Source organism: Schistocerca cancellata, chromosome 1 (genome assembly GCF_023864275.1).
Source record: "Schistocerca cancellata isolate TAMUIC-IGC-003103 chromosome 1, iqSchCanc2.1, whole genome shotgun sequence".
In the NCBI taxonomy this organism is placed as follows: Eukaryota; Metazoa; Arthropoda; class Insecta; order Orthoptera; family Acrididae; genus Schistocerca; species Schistocerca cancellata.
In genome coordinates this window covers 513,975,591-513,999,131 of record NC_064626.1, presented here as the reverse complement: position 1 = coordinate 513,999,131, position 23,541 = coordinate 513,975,591, and the positions used below count along the sequence as shown (strand labels likewise).

Sequence of the window (23,541 nt, the reverse complement as noted above, 5' to 3'; positions counted from 1 at the left end):
CGAAGGTTAGTTTTGCAAGTGAATCTTTTTCCTAAGACTGTGTGGAGACTGTCGCAAGGTCAAGAATTGTGTCCTCATCATTTTCAACGTGTACAGTTCCTGTCACCAGCAGATTACGCCGCACGAGTTATGGTGTGCCAGCGGTTCGTGGAACAGTGTGCTACAAATCCGAACTTTCCTACAGTACCTTGGTATTGTTCACATATGAAGTACAGTTCAAGCGAGATGTCATAACAAACTTCTGCGATCAGCGTACATGGGCACATGAAAAGGCACATACAGCTGTTCTGCCTGTCACTAAGAACATTTCTCCCTCAGGTTGTAGGCCAGTATCATTGGTAATCGATTAGTTCGACGGAAAGCCAATATTCAGGCAAGAAGAGGGTATTCTGATAATCTGTTTCGAAGGCCCTATCTCAGAAACCAAGCATTTCTGGGCACATCTTGTAATGACCTTTTGTAGTTACCTGCATATGATGGATGTTGTTGTTGTTGTGGTCTTCAGTCCAGAGACTGGTTGGATGCAGCTCTCCATGCTACCCTATCCTGTGCAAGTTTCTTCATCTCCCAGTACCTACTGCAACCTACATCCTTCCGAATCTGCTTAGTGTAATCATCTCTTGGTCTCCCTCTACGGATTTTACCCTCCACGCTGCCCTTCAATACTAAATTTGTGATCCCTTAATGCCTCAGAACATGTCCTATCAACCGATCCCTTCTTCTAGTCAAGTTGTGCCACAAACTCCTCTTCTCCCCAATTCTATTCAATACCTCCTCATTAGTTGTGTGATGCACCCATCTAATCTTCAGCATTCTTCTGTAGCACCACATTTCGAAAGCTTCTATTCTCCTCCTGTCCGAACTATTTATCGTCCATGTTTCACTTCCATACATGGCTACACTCCATACAAATACTTTCAGGAATGACTTCCTGACACTTAAATTTATACTCGTTGTTAACAAATTTCTCTTCTTCAGAAACGCTTTCCTTGCCATTGCCAGTCTACATTTTAAATCTTCTCTACTTCGACCATCATCAGTTATTTTGCTTCAAAAAATAGCAAAACTCCTTTACTACTTTAAGTGTCTCATTTCCTAATCTAATACCCTCAACATCACCCGACTTAATTCGACTACATTCCATTATTCTCGTTTTGCTTTTGTTGATGTTCATCTTATATCCTCCCTTCAAGACACCGTCCATTCCGTTCAACTGCTCTTCCAAGCCCTTTGCTGTCTCTGACAGAATTACAATGTCATCGGCGAACCTCAAATTTTTATTTCTTCTCCATAGATTGTAATACCTACTCCGAATTTTTCTTTTGTTTCCTTTACTGCTTGCTCAATATACAGTTTCAATAACATCGGGGAGAGGCTACAACCCTGTCTCACTCACTTCCCAACCACTGCTTCCCTTTGATGCCCCTCGAGTCTTATAACTGCCATCTGGTTTCTGTACAAATTGTAAATAGCCTTTCGCTCCCTGTATTTTACCCCTGCCACCTTTAGAATTTGGAAGAGAGTATTCCAGTCAACATTGTCAAAAGCTTTCTCTAAGTCTACAAATACCAGAAACGTAGGTTTGCCGTTCGTTAATCTTTCTTCTAAGATAAGTCGTAAGGTCAGTATCGCCACATGTGTTCCAATATTTCTACGGAATCCAAACTGATCTTCCCCGATGTCGGCTTCTACCAGTTTTTCCATTCGTCTGTAAAGAATTCTCGCTAGTATTTTGCAGCTGTGACTTTTTACACTGATAGTTCGGTAATTTTCACATATGTCAACACCTGCTTTCTTTGGGATTGGAATTATTATATTCTTCTTGAAGTCTGAGGGTACTTCACCTGTCTCATACACCTTCCTCACCAGATGGTAGAGTTTAGTCAGGACTGGCTCTCCCAAGGCCGTCAGTAGTTCTAATGGAATGTTGTCTACTCCCGGATCCTTGTTTCGGCTCTGGTCTTTCAGTGCTCTGTCAAATGCTTCACGCATTATCGTATCTCCCATTTCATCTTCATCTACATTATCTTCCATTTCTATAATATTGTCCTCAAGTCCATGGCCCTTGTATAGACCCTCTATATACTCCTTCCATCTTTCTGCTTTCCCTTCTTTGGTTAGAACTGGGTTTCCATCTGAGCTCTTGATATTCATACGAGTGGTTCTCTTTTCTCCAAAGGTCTCTTTAATTTTCCTGTAGGTAGTATCTATCTTACACCTAGTGAGATAAGCCTCTATATCCTTACATTTGTCCTCTAGCCATCCCTGCTTAGCCTTTTTGCACTTCCTGTCGATCTCATTTTTGAGACGTTTGTATTCCTTTTTGCCTGCTTCATTTACTGCATTTTTATATCTTCTCCTTTCATCAATTAAATTCAATACTTATTCTGTTACCCAAGGATTTCTACTAGCCCTCGTCTTTTTACCTACTTGATCCACTGCTGCTTTCACTATTTCATTCCTCAAAGCTACCCATTCTTCTTCTACTGTATTTCTTTCTCACATTCCTGTCAAATGTTCCCTTATGCTCTGCCTGAAACTCTGTATAACCTCTGGCTCTTTCAGTTTATCCAGGTCCCATCTTCTTAAATTCCCACATTTTTGCAGTTTCTTCAGTTTTAATCTGCAGTTCATAGCCAATAGATTGTGGTTAGAGTCCACATCTGCCCCTGGAAATGTCTTACAATTTAAGACCTGGTTCCTAAATCTCTGTCTTACCATTATATAATCTATCTGATACCTTTTAGTATCTCTGGGATTCTTCCATGTATACAACCTTCTTTTATGATTCTTGAACCAAGTGTTAGCTATGATTAAGTTATGCTCTGTGCAAAACTCTACCAGGCGGCTTCCTCTTTCATTTCTTAGCCCCAATCCATATTCACCTACTATGTTTCCTTCTCTCCCTTTTCCTACACTCGAATTCCAGTCACCCATGACTATTAAATTTTCGTCTCCCTTCACTATCTGAATAATTTCTTTTATCTCATCATACATTTCATCAATTTCTTCATCATCTGCAGAGCTAGTTGGCATATAAACTTGTACTGCTGTAGTAGGCGTGGGCTTCGTGTCTACCTTGGCCACAATAATGCGTTCACTATGCTGTTTGTAGTAGCTTACCCGCACGCCTATTTTTTTTATTCATTATTAAACCTACTCCTGCATTACCACTATTTGATTTTGTATTTATAACCCTGTATTCACCTGATCAAAAGTCTTGTTCCTCCTGCCACCGAACTTCACTAATTCCCACTACATCTAACTTTAACCTATCCATTTCCCTTTTTAAATTTTCCACCTACCTGCTCGATTAAGGGATCTGACATTCCACGCTCCGATCCGTAGAACGCCAGTTTTCTTCCTCCTGATAGCAACGCCCTCTTGAGTAGTCCCCGCCCGGAGATCCGAATGGGGGACTATATATGATGGATACGTACCTAAAATTATGCCCTGTATTTGTGAAACACCCTGTATGATGTATTCGTTATCACAGAGATATTGACTTTAATCTTTCACGGGATCATGAAGGAAACTACACTACTGTTTTGTACTGTATGGAACTGGGGACCTAGAAACGACGGAGAGGCTTCGTCCCTGTCGTAGCCCGCAGTGGTACAGTGGAACACAACCCCACAACAGGCTACAGCAGTCTACTCACTCCACCACCACCCCTCACCGAACCCAGGGTCACTGTGCGGTTCGGCCCCCAGTGATTTCCCCCGTCCCCCACCCGGAAACGTCTGACACCAGAGCCAGAGGAGTGAAACCCCAATGTTTGCATGGTAGAGTAATGACGATGAACGCGTACGTTGGGACAGTGTGTGTGGGCAGCAATCGACGACACCGCGTAACTGAGGCGGAGTAAGGGGAACCAGCACGCCGCATTCGCCGAAGCAGATGGAAAACCGCCTTAAAAACCATCCACACACTGGGCGGCACACCAGACTTCGACACTAATCCGACGGGCGGATTCGTGCCATGGACCGGTGCGCCTTACCGCCCGGAAAGCAGTGCGTTAGACCGCAAGGCTAACCGGGCGGGCTAAACTACACTATACTAAACTGCAATTCCTATGTGCTTCGACTCGCGAAGTGTGTTAATTCTTCCTCCGTTTTGTACTTGTTGCTCTTCTTTTGATTCACTGCTTCGAAATGAACGTACTCCAATTCTCGCCTCTTCTCCAGTATCTTCATGCGGTTCTTCATTTCGACCCTCTCTTATTCGTTGCACTCCTTTTCGAATTATTAGTAAATCATCTTTCTCTTCGTTCTTCTGTTTCGTACACTACCTTTCCTCTCCAACCCTCCCCCCCCCCCCCCCACGCATACAACCCTCCCCCATTCAGTTTTCGCGGTAGATGGGCCTTGATGTCCCATAGATAATAAGAAAATTTAGTAGCAGCGGCTGCCCGTGGGTGGAAAAAATGTGTGGCGATATGAAATCTATCTCTTTCTCCTATGTGAAGTCAGAGAATTTTTCAAATTGTTTTTATTATCGGATGGCGCCCGAGTAACAGAGATGTATATAAGCTATACAAAATGTGCGAAAGAGAAGGCAGATGTTGGCCATTAAAATTGGTACGCCAAGAAGAAATGCAGATGATAAATTGGTATTCATTGGACAAATATATTATATTAGAAATGACATGTGATTACATTTTCACCCAATTTGGGTGCATAGATCCTGAGAAATCAGTACCCATAACAACCAACTGTGGCCATAATAACGGCCTTGATACGTTTGGGCATTGAGTCAAACAGAGCTTGGATGGTGTGTACAGCTACATCTCCCCATGCAGCTTCAACACGATACCACAGTTCATCAAGAGTAGTGACTGTCGTATTCTGACGACCCAGTTGCTCGGCCATCATTGACCAGACGTTTTCAGTTGGTGAGAGATCTAGAGAATGTGCTGGCCAGGCCAGCAGTCGAACATTTTCTGTATCCAGAAAGGCCCGTACAGGACCTGCAACATGCGATCGTGCATTGTCCTGCTGAAATGTAGGGTTTCGCAGGCATCGAATGAAGGGTACAGCCACGGGTCGCAAGACATCTGAAATGTAACGTCCACTGTTCAAAGTGCCATCAATGCGAACAAGAGGTGATCGAGACGTGTAACCAATGGCATCCCATACCATCACGCCGGGTGATACGCCAGTACGGCAATGACGAATACACGCTTCCAATGTGCGTTCACCGCGATATCGCCAAACACGGATGCGACCATCATGATGCTGTAAACAGAACCTGGATTCATCCGAAAAAATGACGTTTTGGCATTCATGCTACGAGATTCGTCGTTGAGTACACCATCGCAGGCGCTCCTATCTGTGATGCAGCGTCAAGGGTAACCGGAGCCATGGTCTCCGAGCTGACAGTCCATGCTGCTGCAAACGTCGTCGAACTGTTCGCACAGATGATTGTTGTCTTGCACACGTCCCCATCTGTTGACTCAGGGATCGAGACGTGGCTGCACGATCCGTTACAGACATGCGGATAAGATACCTGTCATCTCGACTGCTAGTGATACGAGGCCGTTGGGATCGAGCACGGCGTTCCGTATTACCCTCCTGAACCCACCGATTACATATTCTGGTAAGTGTCATTGGATCTCGACCAACGCGAGCAGCAATGTCGCGATACGATAAACCGCATTCGCGATAGGCTTCAATCCGACCTTTATCAAAGTCGGAAACGTGATAGTACGCATTTCTCCTCCTTACACGAGGCATCACAACAACGTTTCACCAGGCAACACGGTCAACTGCTGTTTGTGTATGAGAAATCGGTTGGAAACTTTCCTCATGTCAGCACGTTGTAGTTTTCGAGACCGGCGCCAACCTTGTGTGAATGCTCTGAAAAGCTAATCATTTGCATATCATAGCATCTTCTTCCTGTCGGTTAAATTTTGCGTCTGTAGCACGTCATCCTCGTGGTGTAACACTTTTAATGGCCAGTAGTGTAAGATAAAGTGCTCTACGACGTTCTGTAACTTCTCTGGGCATTCTGGAACGGGAAACTGTAGACGCTATGTCCCATAAATGTCCCATAAATTCAACCCTGGAAAGTATACAAGAGAAATTTTGAAATTGAGTAAGAAATAATGTTGTGTAAACCATTAAAATTGTCCACAAGTATTGTGAAACCGAAAACTGTGGATGATATGGTCTATAATATTCACCAGCGGAAGTCATAGAAGGCGAAGTTCAGAATGCATGCGGCCACATTACTTAGCAATGAAAAAATCATAAATAAATAACGTTCGTATAATACACTGAGGTGATATAAGTCATGGGATGCCTCGGACCTCGTTTTCCCCGGCGTAGTGCAGCAGCTCCACGTGGAATGGACTCATCAAGTCGTTGGAAGTCCCCTGCAGAAGTACCAAGGCATGCTGCCCCTATAGCCGTCCGTAAATGCGAAAGTGTTGCCGGTGCAGATGTTGAGTACGAACTAAACTCTCTGTTGTGTTTCATAATTTATATTCGATAAGATTCTTGTCGTGCGATCTGAGTGGCCAAATCATTCGGTCAAATTATCCACGATATTCTTCAAACCGATAGCAAACTATCCTGGCCCGGAGACATGACATTGTTGTTTGGGAACATGAAATTCATGAATGGCTGCAAATGGTCTCCAAGTAACCCAACACAACCATTCCCAGTCAATGATCAGTTCACTTGGACCAGAGAACCCAATCCGTTCCATGCAAACACAGCCCACAACAAGCTTTCATAGGTCCTGGATGATAACTTGGGTCCACACTTTGACCATTCCATCAGCTGTTACCAAATGATCCCGGAACTCGTCTGACCAGACACTGTTTTTCAGTCGTCTAGCGTATAACCGATATTGGCACGCACTCAGAACAGGCGCTGCAGGCGATATCGTGTTCGCCTGCTGCCATAGCTCATTAACGTCGAATTTTGTCACACTGGTCTAACGGACACGTTCGTTGTACGTGCCACATTTATTTATGCGTTTATTTCACGAAGTGTTGCTTGTCTGTTAGCACTGACAACTCTATGCAAACGCCGTTTCACTCCGTCGTTAAGTGAAGACCGTCAGCCACGGCGTTGTCCGTGATGGGAGGCAATGCCTGAAGATTGGTATTCCCGGAACACTCTGGACACTATAGAATGTGGAATATTTAATTCGCTAACGATTGTCAAAATGAAACATTCCATGCGTTTAGCTCGAACTACTATTTCGCGTTCAAAGTCTCTTAATTCCCTAATCCATAACCACGTCGCAAAACTTTTTGAGTAAGTCACCTGAGTATAAATGACAGCTTATGTAGGCGATACTACCGCCATCTGTATATGTGCATGTCGCTATCCCGTGACTTTTGTCACCTCAGTGTGGCCGAACATTACAATGAGACACTGTAACGTATCTCGCAGCTACCAACAACGCTTCTAGGCAGAGAAGCACTATACATGTCCCAAGTTGTCATCCAGGAACTATGAACAATAATATTATCTTGGAACTCTTCCATTTGGTCCGTATTTGCATAGAAAAACAGTAATATCACAAATTGGGTGCGCCTTGATGCAAAACACCGTGTTATTTGTTTATTTCTTTATTATCCCAAACCAGTTTCGGTGACAAACATCACCATCATCAGTGGGTTTTTTAAATCTAAAACATGCAGAAAATGGTATGCTTGTACAAACACAGTAAAACATTATTACATTTTTACAAATCGTCTTTTGAAATATAGTTTTATATTGATACTTTCATACTACCTTATTTATTGTGTGCTACAGCATGTTTTAAGCTGTTATTGGCGCTGTTTGTGACATATTTTCTGTGCTCTTTTTTCTGTTGCCATCTTTTTATTTTGTCGATCAGAAACAAAGTCTAAAGTTTTGTTTTTCTCTGTAAAAAGCAGCCACACACCATCCAACGAACGTGAATACACGAATAGCTAAGCAACAGCTAAATACACACCAAAATAACTGGTTTCCATAACAATACCACAACCCCAAGTATATACTGCTGACATAAGAAGTTCACCTTTGATTATTTGTTTACTAACAGCCGCTCACATGGTTGCAGATGACATGATGTTCGCTAAGTAAAAAGATGGCAACAGAAAAAAAGAGCACAGGAAATATGTCAGAAACAGCGCCAATAATAGCTTAAAACATGCTGTAGCATACAATAAATAAGGTAGTATAAAAGTATCAATATAAAACTATATTTCAAAAGACCATTTGTAAAAATATAATAATGTTTTACTGTGTTTGTACAACCATACCATTTTATGCATGTTTTAGATTAAAAAAATGATGATGGTGATATTTTTCGCCGAAACTGGTTTGGGATAATAAAGAAATAAACAAATAACACGGTGTTTTGCATCCAGGCGGACCCAATTTCTGATATTACGGGAACTATGAAAGCTTGTTGTGGACTGTGTTTGCATGGAACGGACTGGATTCTCTGGTCCAAGTGATTTTGGGATGCATTATATCTAGCTTGACATGTCAGATGATGAGACACAGGTAGCGTGGGCAGGCCTGACTGGAGTGAGTGGAGTGCCGGTTGCAGGCAGCTTCTTCCTGCCGCGCGACCAGCAGCGGCCGCGGCCGGCGCGCCACACGGACTACGAGGGCCTGGCCTACCTGGGCGAGTTCCCGCTCGCCTGGGCCGCCTGCTGCGCCAACGAGAGCGTCTACAACCTGCTGCTCGACCACGGCGCCGACCCCGACGCCCAGGACTCCTTCGGCAACATGATCCTCCACATGGTCGTCGTCTGCGACAAGCTGGTCAGTCCCAAACGGCGCTCCGCCATTCATTACACATCATCCCAAAAATTCAAGAATCGCTTTGTGTTAAGTTCACTCTGGCTATAAAAACTGCATATTACCATCAATGCGGGGTGGTCCATTGATCGTGACCGGGCCAAATATCTCGAAATAAGTGCCAAACGAAAACACTATAAAGAACGAAACTTGTCTAGCTTGAAGGGGGAAACCAGATGGCGCTATGGTTGGCCCGCTAGATGGCGCTGCCATATGTCAAACGGACATCAACTGCGTTTTTTTAAATAGGAACCCCCATTTTTTTATTACACATTCGTGTAGTACGTAAAGCAATATGAATGTTTTAGTTGGGCCACTTTTTTCGCTTTGTGATAGATGGCGCTGTAATAGTCCCAAACATATGGCTCACAGTTTTAGACGAACAGTTGCTAACAGGTAGGTTTTTTAAATTAAAATGCAGAACGTAGGTACGTTTGAACATTTTATTTCGGTTGTTCCAATGTGATACATGTACCTTTGTGAACTTATCATTTCTGAGAACGCATGCTGTTACAGCGTGATTACCTGTAAATGCCACATTAATGCAATAAATGCTCAAAATGATGTCCGTCAACCTCAATGCATTTGGCAATACGTGTAATGACATTCCTCTCAACAGCGAGTAGTTCGCCTTCCGTAATGTTCGCACATGCCTTGACAATGCGCTGACGCATGTTGTCAGGCGATTTCGGCGGATCACGATGGCAAATATCCTTCAACTTTCACCACAGAAAGAAATCCTGGGACGTCAGATCTGGTGAACGTGCGGGCCATGGTATGGTGCTTCGACGACCAATCCACCTGTCATGAAATATGCTATTCACATCGCTTCAACCGCACGCGAGCTATGTGCCGGACATCCATCATGTTGGAATTACATCGCCATTACGTCATGCAGTGAAACATCTTGTACTAACATCGGTAGAATATTACGTACGAAATCAGCATATATTGCACCATTTAGATTGCCATCGATAAAATGAGGGCCAATTATCCTTCCTCCCATAATGCTGCACCATACATTAACCCGCCAAGGTCGCTGATGTTCCACTTGTCGCAGCCATCGTGGATTTTCCGTTGCCCAATAGTGCATATTATGCCGGTTTACGTTACCGCTGTTGGTGAAAGACGCTTCGTCGCTAAATAGAACGCGTGCAAAAAATCTGTCATCGTCCCGTAATTTCTCTTGTGCCCAGTGGCAGAACAGTACACTACGTCCAAAGTCGTAGCCATGCAATTCCTGGTGCATAGAAATATCGTACGGGTGCAATCGATGTTGATGTTGCACTCTCAACACCGAAGTTTTTGAGATTCCCGGTTCTCGCACAATTTATCTGCTACTGATGAGCAGATTAGCCTAGACAGCAGCTAAAACACCTACTTGTGCATCATCATTTGTTGCAGGTCGTGGTTGACATTTCGCATGTGTATGAACACTTCCTGTTTCCTTAAATAAGGTAACTATCCGGCGAACGTTCCGGACACTTGGATGATGTCGTCCAGGATACTGAGCAGCAAACGTAGCACACGCCCGTTGGGCATTTTGATCACAATAGCCATACATCAACACGATATCGACCTTTTCCGCAATTGGTAAACGGTCCATTTTAACACGGGTAATGTATCACGAAGCAAATACCGTCCGCACTGGCGGAATGTTACGTGATACCACGTACTTATACGTTTCTGACTATTACAGCGCCATCTATCACAAAGCGGAGAAAGTGGTCCAACTAAAACATTCATATTTTATCACGTACTACACCAATACGTAATAAAAATGGGGTTTCCTATGTAAAAAAAAAAACACAGTTGATATCCGTTTGACCTATGACAGCGCCATCTAGCTGGCCAACCATAGAGCCATCTGGTTTTCCCCTTCAAGCTAGACGAGTTTCGTTCTTTGTAGTTTTTCGTTTGATGCTTATTTCTTGAGATATTTGGCCCGGTCACTATCAGTGGACCACCCTGTATATCCAGACAGTGTTATCTGGTAGCATTGCGGTCAGACGAATTGCAGCCACTTGTACGACAACATTACTTCCCCGGTAATGTTTGCGGCTATACAGTCACTTATAAGTGTTTATATGGGTTCCACACAATAGGCTATTTTCCTATGTGATAAATATGGTTTGGATTGTTGTTATTCTGATTCATTATAGCATTTATGTTCAATATTCACATAACATATCTCTTCTTTGTATGTAATTAGAGCATAAAAATCATTAAATATCAAAATGTGGTCACATGATCGAAAACGCTCTGTTATTGGCTGATGCTCTGGTGATGGCACAGGCTAGCAGCGTTACCCGAAGATACGAGGGTTTTGCGTTGTTTTCCTGCAAGCAGTCTAGCTCTTTAGTGATGAAAACCCCATCACCACTTTTAAGTAACAATAGAAAGTAATTTTGTGAGTACTGATAGTGGAAGCATCGCGAAAGTTGATTTTTCCTTGCTGCCTGCAAACACGCTCAAAAATCAGGAATTGTAGAACTTTTACAAATGGGCTGTATGTTATAACTAGATTGTTGACTGTCAGTCATGGGCTGCGACCCAAAGCACAATGAAATTATTCTTGGCAAAACTTAGTGCCGATTTCTTCTCTAGAAGACAACAGAGATAACGCTGCCAGCAGGCTGTCGGTGGCGCAGCTGACAGCGTATCCGATCGGAAATGACGTGGTCGTGTGTGCGGATCCTGGAAGGGTCATATATTTTTAAATTTTTTGCACAAAATACGCAAATAACATTAGCAAGTACTGATTGTAGCAGTTGTTCCGATTTTGGGTTCATTATATCTAGCTTCACATTAGTCTTAGTCTGAGAAATAGAAAACAGAGCATAAACGCATATACTTTGCGAACAAACAGTTCCTTTTTTCGGAAGCATTGCTAGTAATGAAGATATCGCTTTATGCCAACAGTACAACAAGTGTTAGGACGACAAGGTTACACGGAGAGTTATAAAGCGTGTACAACAGGCAGATGACACGAACGTAAGGGCTGTTTTCCTTGTGAGTATAAATTAACATTAGCGTCTGAAGCAGACTTAGTTCGTATTTATGTGAGACGATGAAACTGCAAAAGTTTAAGCAATAAGAATTCTAGTTGGACAGTGCGAAGATAAAAACATTGTTTCTAATGAACTAAATAGCGTTTGGTTACCTTAATTAGAAAACATCATTTTTAACGTGACATGTGAACAGTGACTGCAAATATAAGCGCATGTAAACAACAAGGAAAACAGAATAATATTCTATTCCTGATCGGTGTGGTGAAGTTCTGTAATTGTGGTTTGGTTTCCGTGTGAGAGGTCTGTCGAGTCGTTTTACAAATAAGTTAAAATGTTTTTTCCGGATTAGATTCGAAACAGCGATCTGTGGACACCATCTTATATATTCCGACGGTCTAACGTGCTTAACAACTGAGCTATCGAATAATGGAGGTGTAGTTGAATAAAACGACAATTTTCAAAAAAGTTCAAATGTCTCTGAGTACTATGGGACTTAACTGCTGTGGTCATCAGTCCCCTAGAACTTAGAACTACTTAAACCTAACTAACCTAAGGACATCACACACATCCATGCCCGAGGCAGGATTCGAACCTGCGACCGTAGCGGTCGCGCAGTTCCGGACTGTAGCGTCTAGAACCGCATGGCCACTCCGGCCGACAATTTTCAGTAAGAGTTTAATTTCGTTGAATGACACTGTCCTTCGTTGCAAGAGTGGGAGAGCATATCTTGAGGTAAGTTAATGTTAACTTCACAGTGCAACACATTTTTATTTAAGTTAGTGACGTGGTGGCAATTTGCTGCTACCGTGCAACCACATTGCGACTTCTCATTCTCTGCAGTTTCTGTAGATGTATTTGTGCAGTATGGCACTACACACCGTTTGTAACCCATTTTCCAAAACGTAAATTCCAAAACAAGACATCACTGTGAATTAGCGTTGTGACAGTAGGAGCAGCGAGCTACCCAGTGACTTCACAGGCATCATATGACTCGAACGGAGCGTTTTAAGGACTTTGAGATTTTTTGAATTGCATTTCCATTTTTATAAAAGAATACTTCAACTCAAGTGTAAAAAAAAAAGAATATTAGGAGCACAATTAATCATTTAAGACAATTTAGAGAAAACAATCAAATACCTATTGCCACAAAATAAGCAAGCGCGAGCTAGTGGAAGTGTCTGCGCCTCTCTCACCTTCGCATCATACAAGTTAGGAAGGACAAGAGAATAAAAATGGAATCCTTCTAGGATGACTTTGTTGTCTGTCTGTCTGACCGACTGTTAAGAATTCTTTTTCTCAGGAACAGGTACCAGTATCAACCTGCAATTTATGACACACACTGATTTCCCTGATCGCTTGGCGCTGTAAACAAGTTAAGCTTATAAGTGAGTGTAATCGAAATATATGGCCGTTTATATCACATATTTTGACATTCGCAAATTTCCTTATCTTAACTTACGTGGTACTTCCCGTTGACTTAGAATAATGAAATTTGCTCAAAAGTAATATTTCGCACTAAAAGTAAGGGAATAAATCCGAGAGTTGTTAATTTGTAATGATCTTACACGAAAAAAAAATTTTGTCACTTCTTATGCGACTGTGTACATGTCTGCCTGTCTATAAAGACAGCAACGGGCAATCTAATCAAGTTGAAATTGATGTGACACGCTAAGGTTTTTGGTCCGTTGGTGGCATGAACACCTTTAAGCTCGAAGTAAATGCAATCAAAAGATACAGCCATTTATGTCACATACTTCGATAACTTGCCAGTGACCCGCCAGGTTAGCCAAGAGCGCTCACGCGCTGCTTCCTGGACTCGGGTAGGCGCGCCGGCCCCGGATCGAATCCACCCGGCGGATTAACGGCGAGGGCCGGTGTGTCGGTCAGCCTGGATGCGGTTTTCAACATCCCACTAGGTGAATACTGGGCTGGTCCCCATGTCCCTCCTCAGTTGCACAGCTCACAGACATTTGCAAACGGTCGCACTATTTGATGGCTTACACTAGACGCAGACAGCTGTGGTACACTACTTCCATCTGAGGGGGTACGGGTTGGTGCCAGGAAGGGCATCTGGCCTCCCTCTGACACTAACATTGCCAAATCCATTGTAACAGAGTCGACACCGCGTTGAGGTGATATCTTGACAGGGAATGATGACTTCGATATCTTGCCAGTATCAATATTGATAACAAGGAAAAATTGCCGAAATTCTAGATTTCTGGGATGGATGACCTATATACGTAATTTTACGGAACCCTCGGTGCACAAATCCTAATCGCGCTTATCCCGATTTTTTTATGTGAGTGGAATGTTTCAGAGAAATTACCTTTTTCAGAATTTTACCATAATGCCAAATACAATTTCGAATATAATGTACAAGCAAACGGTCTGAGAATTCCTAAAACACCACACTCTGTGGCGTCTGCTTACCTTTGTTGAGTACTTTAAAAATTACCTATACGGGAATAAAGTGTGACGACAGTCCTAGGCGCCTGCAGGTAGGCTACACTGCTGCTCTTGTGCTTGCTAGCAGGCATGCAGCCTCAGAAGGGTGCCTAGCAGTTGCCTGTCTGCAAAGGCACCATTACAGTTTGTCTGTGTACAGGCACATAATATGCTCAACAGAGGCGGGTGGGTGGCACCGATTGTGTTGCGGAAAGGGGGGGAGGACTTTGACAGACCCTTTGCCGTTTTATTCGTTCATGTGTTAATGTTGTACTTCTCCATGATCAGGCAACAGGAGCGCGCGAAACAGGAGGGCTGTAACAGCATGAGCATCCTTAGCTGCTTCAGATCATGTTCAAATTTCGTCGAATATTTTTGAACGGTCCCTAGTGGTTCCACACTGCATAACATAGCAAAAATTACGGTCACACTACATTCAAAAGGGGCCAGATCATGTCCAATGGGGTTTATACCTCATGATGTCCTTAGAGTAGGATTAAATCGTCCGGTTGGTGTCATCAGTGTCGAACATTGTCAAGTACATCGTACTGTTGCTCATTGCACTGGACCTGGTGTTTTCGACAGTGAAATGTCTAGAAAACAACATTCCAAGGAAATTGGTGGTTTCATTGATGCCCTTGCGGTACCTCTTGAGGACTTTTCGTGTCATTTCTGAGCAGTGGTGTACCGGGTGATCAAAAAGTCAGTATAAATTTGAAAACTTAATAAACAACGGAATAATGTAGATAGAGAGGTAAAAATTGACACACGTGATTGGAATGACATGGGGTTTTATTAGAACCAAAAAAAAAACAACCCCATATTGATAGACGCGTGAAAGGTCTCTTGCGCGCGTTGTTTGGTAATGACCGTGTGCTCAGCCGTCGCTTTCGTCATGCTTGGCCTCCCAGGCCCCCAGACCTCAGTCCGTGCGATCGTGCTATTATTGGCTTTGGGGTTACCTGAAGTCGCACGTGTATCATGATCGACCGACATCTGTAGGGATGCTGAAAGACAACATCCGACGCCAATGCCTCACCATAACTCCGGACATGCGTTACAGTGCTGTTCACAACATTATTTCTCGACTACAGCTATTGTTGAGGAATGATGGTGGGCACATTGAGCATTTCCTGTAAAGAACATCATCTTTGCTTTGTCTTACTTTGTTATGTTAATTATTGCTATTCTGATCAGATGAAGCGCCAACTGTCGGGCATTTTTTGAACGTTTGTATTTTTTTGGTTCTAATAAATCCCCATGTCATTCCAAGCATGTGTGTCAACTTGTACCAATGTATCTACATTATTCCGTGATTTATTCAGTTTTCAAATTTATACTGACTTTTTGATCACCCGGTATATGAAATTGAAATTTTTTCCATGGCCAGGCCAACCATAAGAAAACGGCATGATTTCAATGCTGGGTATCGCGGCAAAAGGAGGGATGTACCGTGTGTAGGAGGCAATGTGATGACCTTTTCCATGAACTGATGTGTCGCCTTTTTTCCGCACAGATCGATGCCTTGCTGTGGAAGCGTCTCCGAGCCCAAGGATGAAGCCGCAGTGTGCCACACTTTTGTACCACTACAGGTTGTAGGCACTTTTGAGTGATCCTTTAATCGTGTTGCGCAGTGTGTGTATATAGATGAAGATATACAGTAACGTCAATGTCTCCCGTTACACCAGGAGCGAATTTTCATACATTATTTACCGTTGACATCATACTACAGACAGAGACTTTCAGAATGCAGAACCAGAGCCAACTGAGCAGTGAGTATCATTCTGTGGTGTATGGCGAAGAGTCTCACTTACGTTTGTGGCTGTCACAGCATCACCATAGTGTGCCTAGACGACTTGGTGAAAGTTCACAGGATACAGTGGTTCTCGAACTCCATATAACCGCAACCCCTGAATCATGGTGTGGTGATGAGGTGAGGCTGAGTGTAAGACTACAGTACGGAATTGGTAATAATTGTTGAAGGGGTGGTGAACGTTCAGTAGCATATGGCAAGAATGGCAGACCCCGTTGTCATACCCTTCATCATCAGGATACCAAATAGTGTATTGCAGCAGGATAATGCCATACCTCATACTGCAAGTCACACCACAAATACCTTTACGAATGTACGATTCCTAGACTGGCCTGCCCACTCCCCTAACCTGTCACCTATAGTGAACATCAGGGACGTAATAGGAAGACATATAGTTTCACACGAGCCTCTATCTAGCAATCTTCCTTAACTAACACAGCATGTGGTTCAAGTATGGCAAGAAATTCCTGTAGGTGACATTCAGAGGCCGTTTATGTCACAACAAATACACGTTTTTATTCGTGCCCGTGTTAGTCACACCTAAATCTAGTACTGATGCCGGCCATTAATTTCGAAAGGAATGAGAGTGTAATCAGTTAATAACCGTTATGCGATTAACTTCACGATGTTTCATAAATATCGGACTGATACTGCATGGTGTAACATCTTCCATTTCCATCAGTGTATAAGCTCGCATGACTTAATTATGGAACAGATCGCAGAACACCGATGATAGCAATCGACAATATCAAACACGAGTATAGAACTGACTGACCGTTCGCTGGGTGGCTGTATAAATATCAGCCGCAAGGAACGCAACGATCCGGTGTAGTCACATGACGAGACTGCCATTTGCTGGGATAGAGAAGTGTGTGCAACACCTGGGTTCTACTGAATTCCCATCAGAGCTCTCATATAATCAACCTCCACCTTTTAACTACCACCTTGACTTAAGCACAATGGAGAAATGAACGCCAAGAGGATTAATAAAATGACCCTATAGATGAATAGTAGAAAAGGATTTCACACAACCTATAATTTAACAAAGTTACTAATCAGTCTCAGTTAGGCACTTCTACAAGACTTTTTTGCAGCCCAAAGGCGTTGCATTTTTTCTGTGGCCGCCTGATTTCTCTCCTATGCCCAGCCATTGTTTTGATTTTGCTCAACGTAGAAATTCGACTAGTTCTTGACCAGTGATTTGTGCTTTGAGAGGTTAAAGAAGTCTTCCTACTTCATTCCAGTGCTCTTGTGATCCTTCCTTTCTTGCATAGATCATTTAACGGAAATTTTTATGTCTCTTGTTAAGTACTTTGAAAATCTTCTTCGTTAGTCGGGTTGCATTCATCCTGGGAAAATGTTCCTAGAGCTTTGGTCGTCGTCCCATATTATTATCTTCTGTTCCTCGCAGTCTCTAATGTCCATTTATTATTATAGGATCCATTATTTACCGAAGCAGTACACCTACATATTCTAAAGGCTAATGCCTTGTCGTTGCAGTAACTCTATTCTTTTTAGTTCCTGTGATCGTCACATCCTATCCCCTCCTAGATGTGTTCCAAATACTTCATCTTAGGCCGTCTTCCTTCTTCCTTTCTCGGCACTTTCCCTTCAAGATTATTTGATGAAGGTTTGGTTTCTGATGACACGTCTAATACATTTTGTTTTTCTCTTTTCCATTTCCATTAAGAAATTTCTCTCTTCGTTGACGTCCATCAAGATTTCCATGTTGGTTTTCCATTCTGTCCAGCTCACTCTTGCCAATCCACATTTGAGCAACTTCAAGGCGATTCCTTCCCACTTTACCCAGAGACCAATTTTCACTTCCATAGAGCAATGTCCTCCATAAAAATGATTTAGTAAACAATTTTCTTACTTCTGTGTTTATAAGTTTGCTGGTTAAAATGTTTTTCTTAGTCATATATGCGTCCTGAAAGAAAGCAGCTTCTCGCTAAAATGTTTCCCATTACAATGTTAAACTCCATTACATTTCTTACAGAAAAGGTCATATTAATTTTTTCCCTACGACTAATAGTTCCCGCCTTGCAATTAATGGAAGAAATCGCAAATTATTTTTAAAATAGTGTTTCAATGGTACAAAATTAATGTTTAGTTTAATGGAGTGGGTTAAGAACAAATATTAAATGTGTGTACCACGTTTAAGTGTAGCAGAGCCGTATTAAGTGATGTGTACTTGGTATGTAGGGTGTAACAGCGGGGTGGGTATGAGGGAACATAACTCACAGGATTGTACTCATGCAGTTTCCTTCTTCTGAGGTCTGCAAATTGAAGAGCGTGCACGCCAGTCCCCACTCTGTCTTCCCCATTACGTCACAAGAAGCAACTGCAGGATGTTCCACAAACATATGCCGATCCTCCCACGGTGCGCCGTATGAATCACTTGCAACGCAATGAACAGACTCGCTCGGGCGTGTTTTTTTTTTTCTACAAAGTGCGTCAACAGGACATGAAATGCAGCTACGAGTTATTGATAATATTAACACAAGAAATTTACACGTAAACCTCTACGCGCTGTTGTACAACGCAGCTGTAGCTTTCTTCCGCGAAGGCGATCTCCCTCATTAGGAGTGCCGCTCACTTTTCACTTTGCAGCCAGACTGTAACTCCTCTTCGTTTCCTGTCCAGGTCTCTTATGAGCAGACACAACTACTTCGCTGAGTTCTTGTTTATTTAGTGGAGTTATTTTCAGTTTATTAAGTGAGTACTTATTTGCAGTTGTTTAGTGAATTATTATATAAAAATGTTTAATAGCTGGAGGGTCGGTATAACTTTGTGAAACATCCTGCAGTTGCTTCTTGTGACGTAACGGGGTAGTGGGGACTAGCATGCACGCTCTTCAGTTTGCAGGTCTCAGAAGAAGGGAACTGTCTACCACACCGAAGAGCCAATCCCAAGTGTAGCGTTCTCTCAATATGTATCTGAGAATGCCTATACCATCACTGACTGGAGTACTTTTCACAGCAAGAGTTGTATTAGATGCATCACTCGAGCATCCGCTCTGACAACATCTAAATAGTTTTAGAGGCTTAAATTTTCTCCGTCTGCAACAGAAGTAAATCACCTTTGTGTTACAGAACCTCAGATATTTCAACATAAATCAAGCAATGCATTACAGCCGATTACTGTTTTAGACTTGAACATGATCCGTCTGATTCCTTGAGCCACATTCACATCCTCACTGGCAAATATACTGTGGATGTGTGGTAAGTGACTCCACTCAGTGCAGCCCACTCTACAAGTTCCAGCAATTACTGAATGGAAGAGATTTACGCAGCCTACCAGTAACACCGTTACTGGTGACAGAAGTATAGTAACATTCTGGTCATTCATTAATACACCATTAAGTGTCTAAAATGCAATTACACTACTTTACAATACCCTGTAACTAACAAACAGCAGCAAGGTGCCATATTTACCAACGCATTCACTTCCTCATCAACACTACAAAGGTCGTTCACAAAGTATACACTTCTCAGCCACTGTTAATAGGAACGCATTTTACATAAAAATCTCAGTTAACAACTGCAGATAAGTATTTATAACTTAAAATATTTACAATATCCGCAGCTCGTGGTCCTGGGTTAGATTCCCGGCGGGGTCAGAGATTTTTCCTGCCTCGAGATGACTGGGTGTTGTGTCGTCATCATCATTCATCCCCATTACGGTCGGAGGAAGACAATGGCAAACCACCTCCGCTAGGACCTTGCCTAGTATGGTGGTGCGGGTCTCTCGGAGTATGGGACCTCATGATGATGAACTGAAAATAATTCCATTGTATAAACACGAGCGCTGTGAAGATATTTTGCCTGCTCGCATTGCAGAGCTGGACAGGAAATTCTGTGGAGGTACAGTCTGTCTGTAAACTGAAAAAGGATCATTTCTCGGGGTTAAGGAAGTCGCCGTTCCCCGAAGAATACTACAACTGCCTGACAGGATGACTAAGAGACAATTCCCCCTCGAGTAGTGTCGAAAGAGTGCAGAGTTACGCAGTACTTTTCCATATGCGTTTCTTGTGTTAATATTATTTGTAACTCATATCTCCAGTCCATGTAATGTTAACTCACTTAGTGAGAAACGAACATCCCCAGACCGGGTGTGTCTATACATTGCGTTGCAAGTGATTCATAAGGCGCAGTGCAGAAGGGTTGGTATAACTTTGTGAAACATATAGCAGTTGCTTCTTATGATGTAGCTGGGTAGATGGAGTGGGGAACCATTTCGTCTATCTTCAGTAAATTTGGGAACCACCTGGGCGCTGTTCAATTTGCAGAATACCTATGACAGAGGGAACTGCATAATCACAATCCGCTGGCCGGTGTGGCCGAGCGGTTCTAGGCGCTGCAGTCCGGAAACGCGTGACTGCTACGGTCGCAGGTTCGAATCCTGCCTCGGGCATGGATGTGTGTGATGTCCTTAGGTTAGTTAGGTTTAAGTAGTTCTAAGTTCTAGGGGACTGATGACCTCAGATGTTAAGTGCCATAGTGCTCAGAGCCATGATTTGAACCATTTGATCACAATCCTACAGCCTATCTTCCCACACGTTCCCTCCCTCCCTCCCCCCCCCCCCCCGCCCCAGCGTCCATCCACTCCACGCTGTTACACCTCAAGAACACAATTTTTCCCTTAATACGGCTCTACAGCACTTACATGCGATACACACTTTTAATAGTTGTTCTTAACCTACTTCATTTAACAATAAAAATAATTATTATAACATTAAAACACTGTTTTAATAACATGTGATTTTTTCATCGCCTGCAACGAGGAAATTATTAGTGCTAGGAAAAAATTAATATGATCTCTTTCGTAGGGAATTTAACGTAGTTTAATTTTGTACAGGGAAATATTTTACGTTAGAAACAGCAGTTTACGAGTTACTCAAGAAAAACGTAAGAAAATATCTTTATACGTCCCCAATCGCTCGTTAATTCCCCATCAGTGAAGATTTTTAATATGTGGTAGTAGTGGGATGATGGCAGTACAGGTTCATTTTTAATATCAAATTGATTTGCAAATTAATTAAATTGATCAGTTAATTACCTCCATCCCTACCTCAAGATGTCATCATGGGTTTTATGGGTTTTCCCCATTCGGCACGTAGGTCCCCTCCCTCCTCATGTCCTCCCCTCCCCCTCCCACACTGCCCTATTGACAAAATTTCGAATTTTGGTGGAAATTTCGAATTTTGGGAGCAAATGTAAAAAATTGTTGGAAATTTCAAAAATGGCTGGAACCACATGTGTATGCTATGCTGACATTCAATCCAACCCCCCAGCTGGGAGCTGGCGGGAAATCAAAAATGGCTGTGCCTTTTTCGGGATTTAAACCACTGTCATTCTGCACAGAAAGCCCAAGTGCAACCCCAAAACAGGGAAACCGTCCAGATGCAGGAGAGGAAGGTTAGGATATTGTATTTTATTTATTTTGGTTGGGAAACTGAAGTATAGATTGCTAATAATTATATAATTAATCATAAAGACTGGTCCTAATTACACAACCATCTGGACAGCTAAACACAAGTAGCGCCTAAACTCACAATACAGCTCAAAAATTGACAATGTCATAAAACTAGTGTTATCCTGTTGGGAGAAAATTTCACAGTACCACTTGAAACTAGTGGCAGATATACTCAAAATAAACTCTACATAGGATGATACCTTCATCTACATGATGGAAAGAAGGTACTATCTTTATTTTTGGTGGGAAATGTGCTCAGTTGACTAGATGTTGCTGTTGTACAGAGAGAAGTTTAAAGCTGAGGACTGTATCTATAGCATCGTACATAAGGAATGGAAGGATGTGATAATGGATGAGTGTAGGGGGAATACTTTTCAAAAAATACTGGCGATGTAGCAGGATGGCCTGAAGATGCATTCCACAAGTCATAGAGACTATTGCCTGTGCTGGAGCTGTTTGTGTTTCTGAAATGGCCAGTCAGACCAAACTGCAGGAGACGACTTTGTGTGCCCACTGCCACCACCTTTTACTGACCACATGTGTGTCCCACTGTGTCATGTCGATGTTCGCCACAGATGCATCTTGCTACATAGCTCGACAATCACCCTGCAACCTGGTGCTCGAAATTCAGGAACGCCAATACACACTATCACAACTGAGTAAAGAAAAAGTGAGAATTTAAACTCTGAAGATAAAAAAGACATCAATGTTAAGCGATTTCTTTCAGTTTGATGGACTAAATTGTAATTGACAAGCGCTCCATAACCAATTAATTTGCTCGATCAGAATGCTGGTAATTTACAGAAGCAGTGAGAATAGTGTTGATCAAGAGCGGAAATTGCGTAATTCGCCAGCGATGTAGTCTGCTTACTTACGTAATTCTGCATGTAGAAATCTCAGTGGAATGTTTCTGCTGTGAATTTCCTTTAGTGATGAAGTTATGTACATAATCCATTGTTAAGGGCGCTCCCACACACGCACATACACAAGAGAAATACCGCGATCTATTTCAGAAGCAGATGACTGACTGAAAGCATTTAATTTGTAGTCTCCAACTGTTAGAGTGGTCGCTGCATCTCTGTGCAGCTCACAGCTCCACTAGCCCACTAAGTCTACCGTATTGCGCGAGGAAAACATTGTTTGTCTGGTGCCAGGTCATGATAGAGAGATCCGCCTGCGATTCTCCACAGCTGACCAGAACAAATGGTCGTCGTTTTGCTGCCCGTCCACAGAGTGATGGGGGTTGCAAAGAGGGCACCTACAGTGGTCACTAACAAAGACAAGAAAAACATCCGCTACTCCCTCCATTTATTGGTTGCTCGTTATGACGACAGCAATATCTTCCTCTCTGTAATAGTCTGTAAAAAGGTTATAATAGAGTTTTTACAGTGACAACAAGTTCACTTCACCAACTGATCTGCATTGTAATCAGAGAGAGAATTTAACCGATTATTTGCTCTCTCAAAAGTATCTGAAACTAGGTTAAAAAAATGTGTGTGAAATCTTATGGGACTTAACTGCTAAGGTTATGAGTCCCTAAGCTTACACTCTACTTAACCTAAATTATCCTAAGGACAAACACACGCACCCATGCCCAGGGGAGGACTCGAACCTCTGCCGGGAGCGCCTAAGACCGCTCGGCTAATCCCGCGCGGCCCGAAACTAGGTAGCTGAAAGTACCGCAACTATTGGAACTCATCTGAAAAGACTCGTCCATCATTCGCAGAGGAGGTGACACCATTCTTAGTCTGAATAAATTTGCTCCTCTTGTTTCACTAGGAGTGCAGCGCCATCTTGCTGCAATGAGTAGAGTCAGACCAGTACAGTAAATGTATGTGCTCATTCCAGTCGAAGTTAGTAAACAGCACGTTAGCGTTTTCCAGTGCATTTTAGATATCCATCAATCCACACAAACACATCGATCATTACTCATGTAATTGATTGTCGTTTGAGGAGCACTCCTTAGCCGTCAAATTCATCC

The 23,541-nt window shown here is 42.7% G+C and overlaps 1 protein-coding gene across 1 annotated transcript in view; it reads left to right on the top strand.

The window, feature by feature from the left end:
• The window catches only part of LOC126187336 (transient receptor potential cation channel subfamily V member 5), a gene marked incomplete at its 3' end in the record, with an annotated part of 212,325 nt that overhangs the window by 45,253 nt on the left and 143,531 nt on the right, over window positions 1-23,541 (top strand). The window contains exon 5 of the mRNA XM_049928398.1: window positions 8,560-8,777. Coding sequence (XP_049784355.1) covers window positions 8,560-8,777 — 218 coding nt within the window. The remainder of the gene's footprint in view (window positions 1-8,559; window positions 8,778-23,541) is intronic.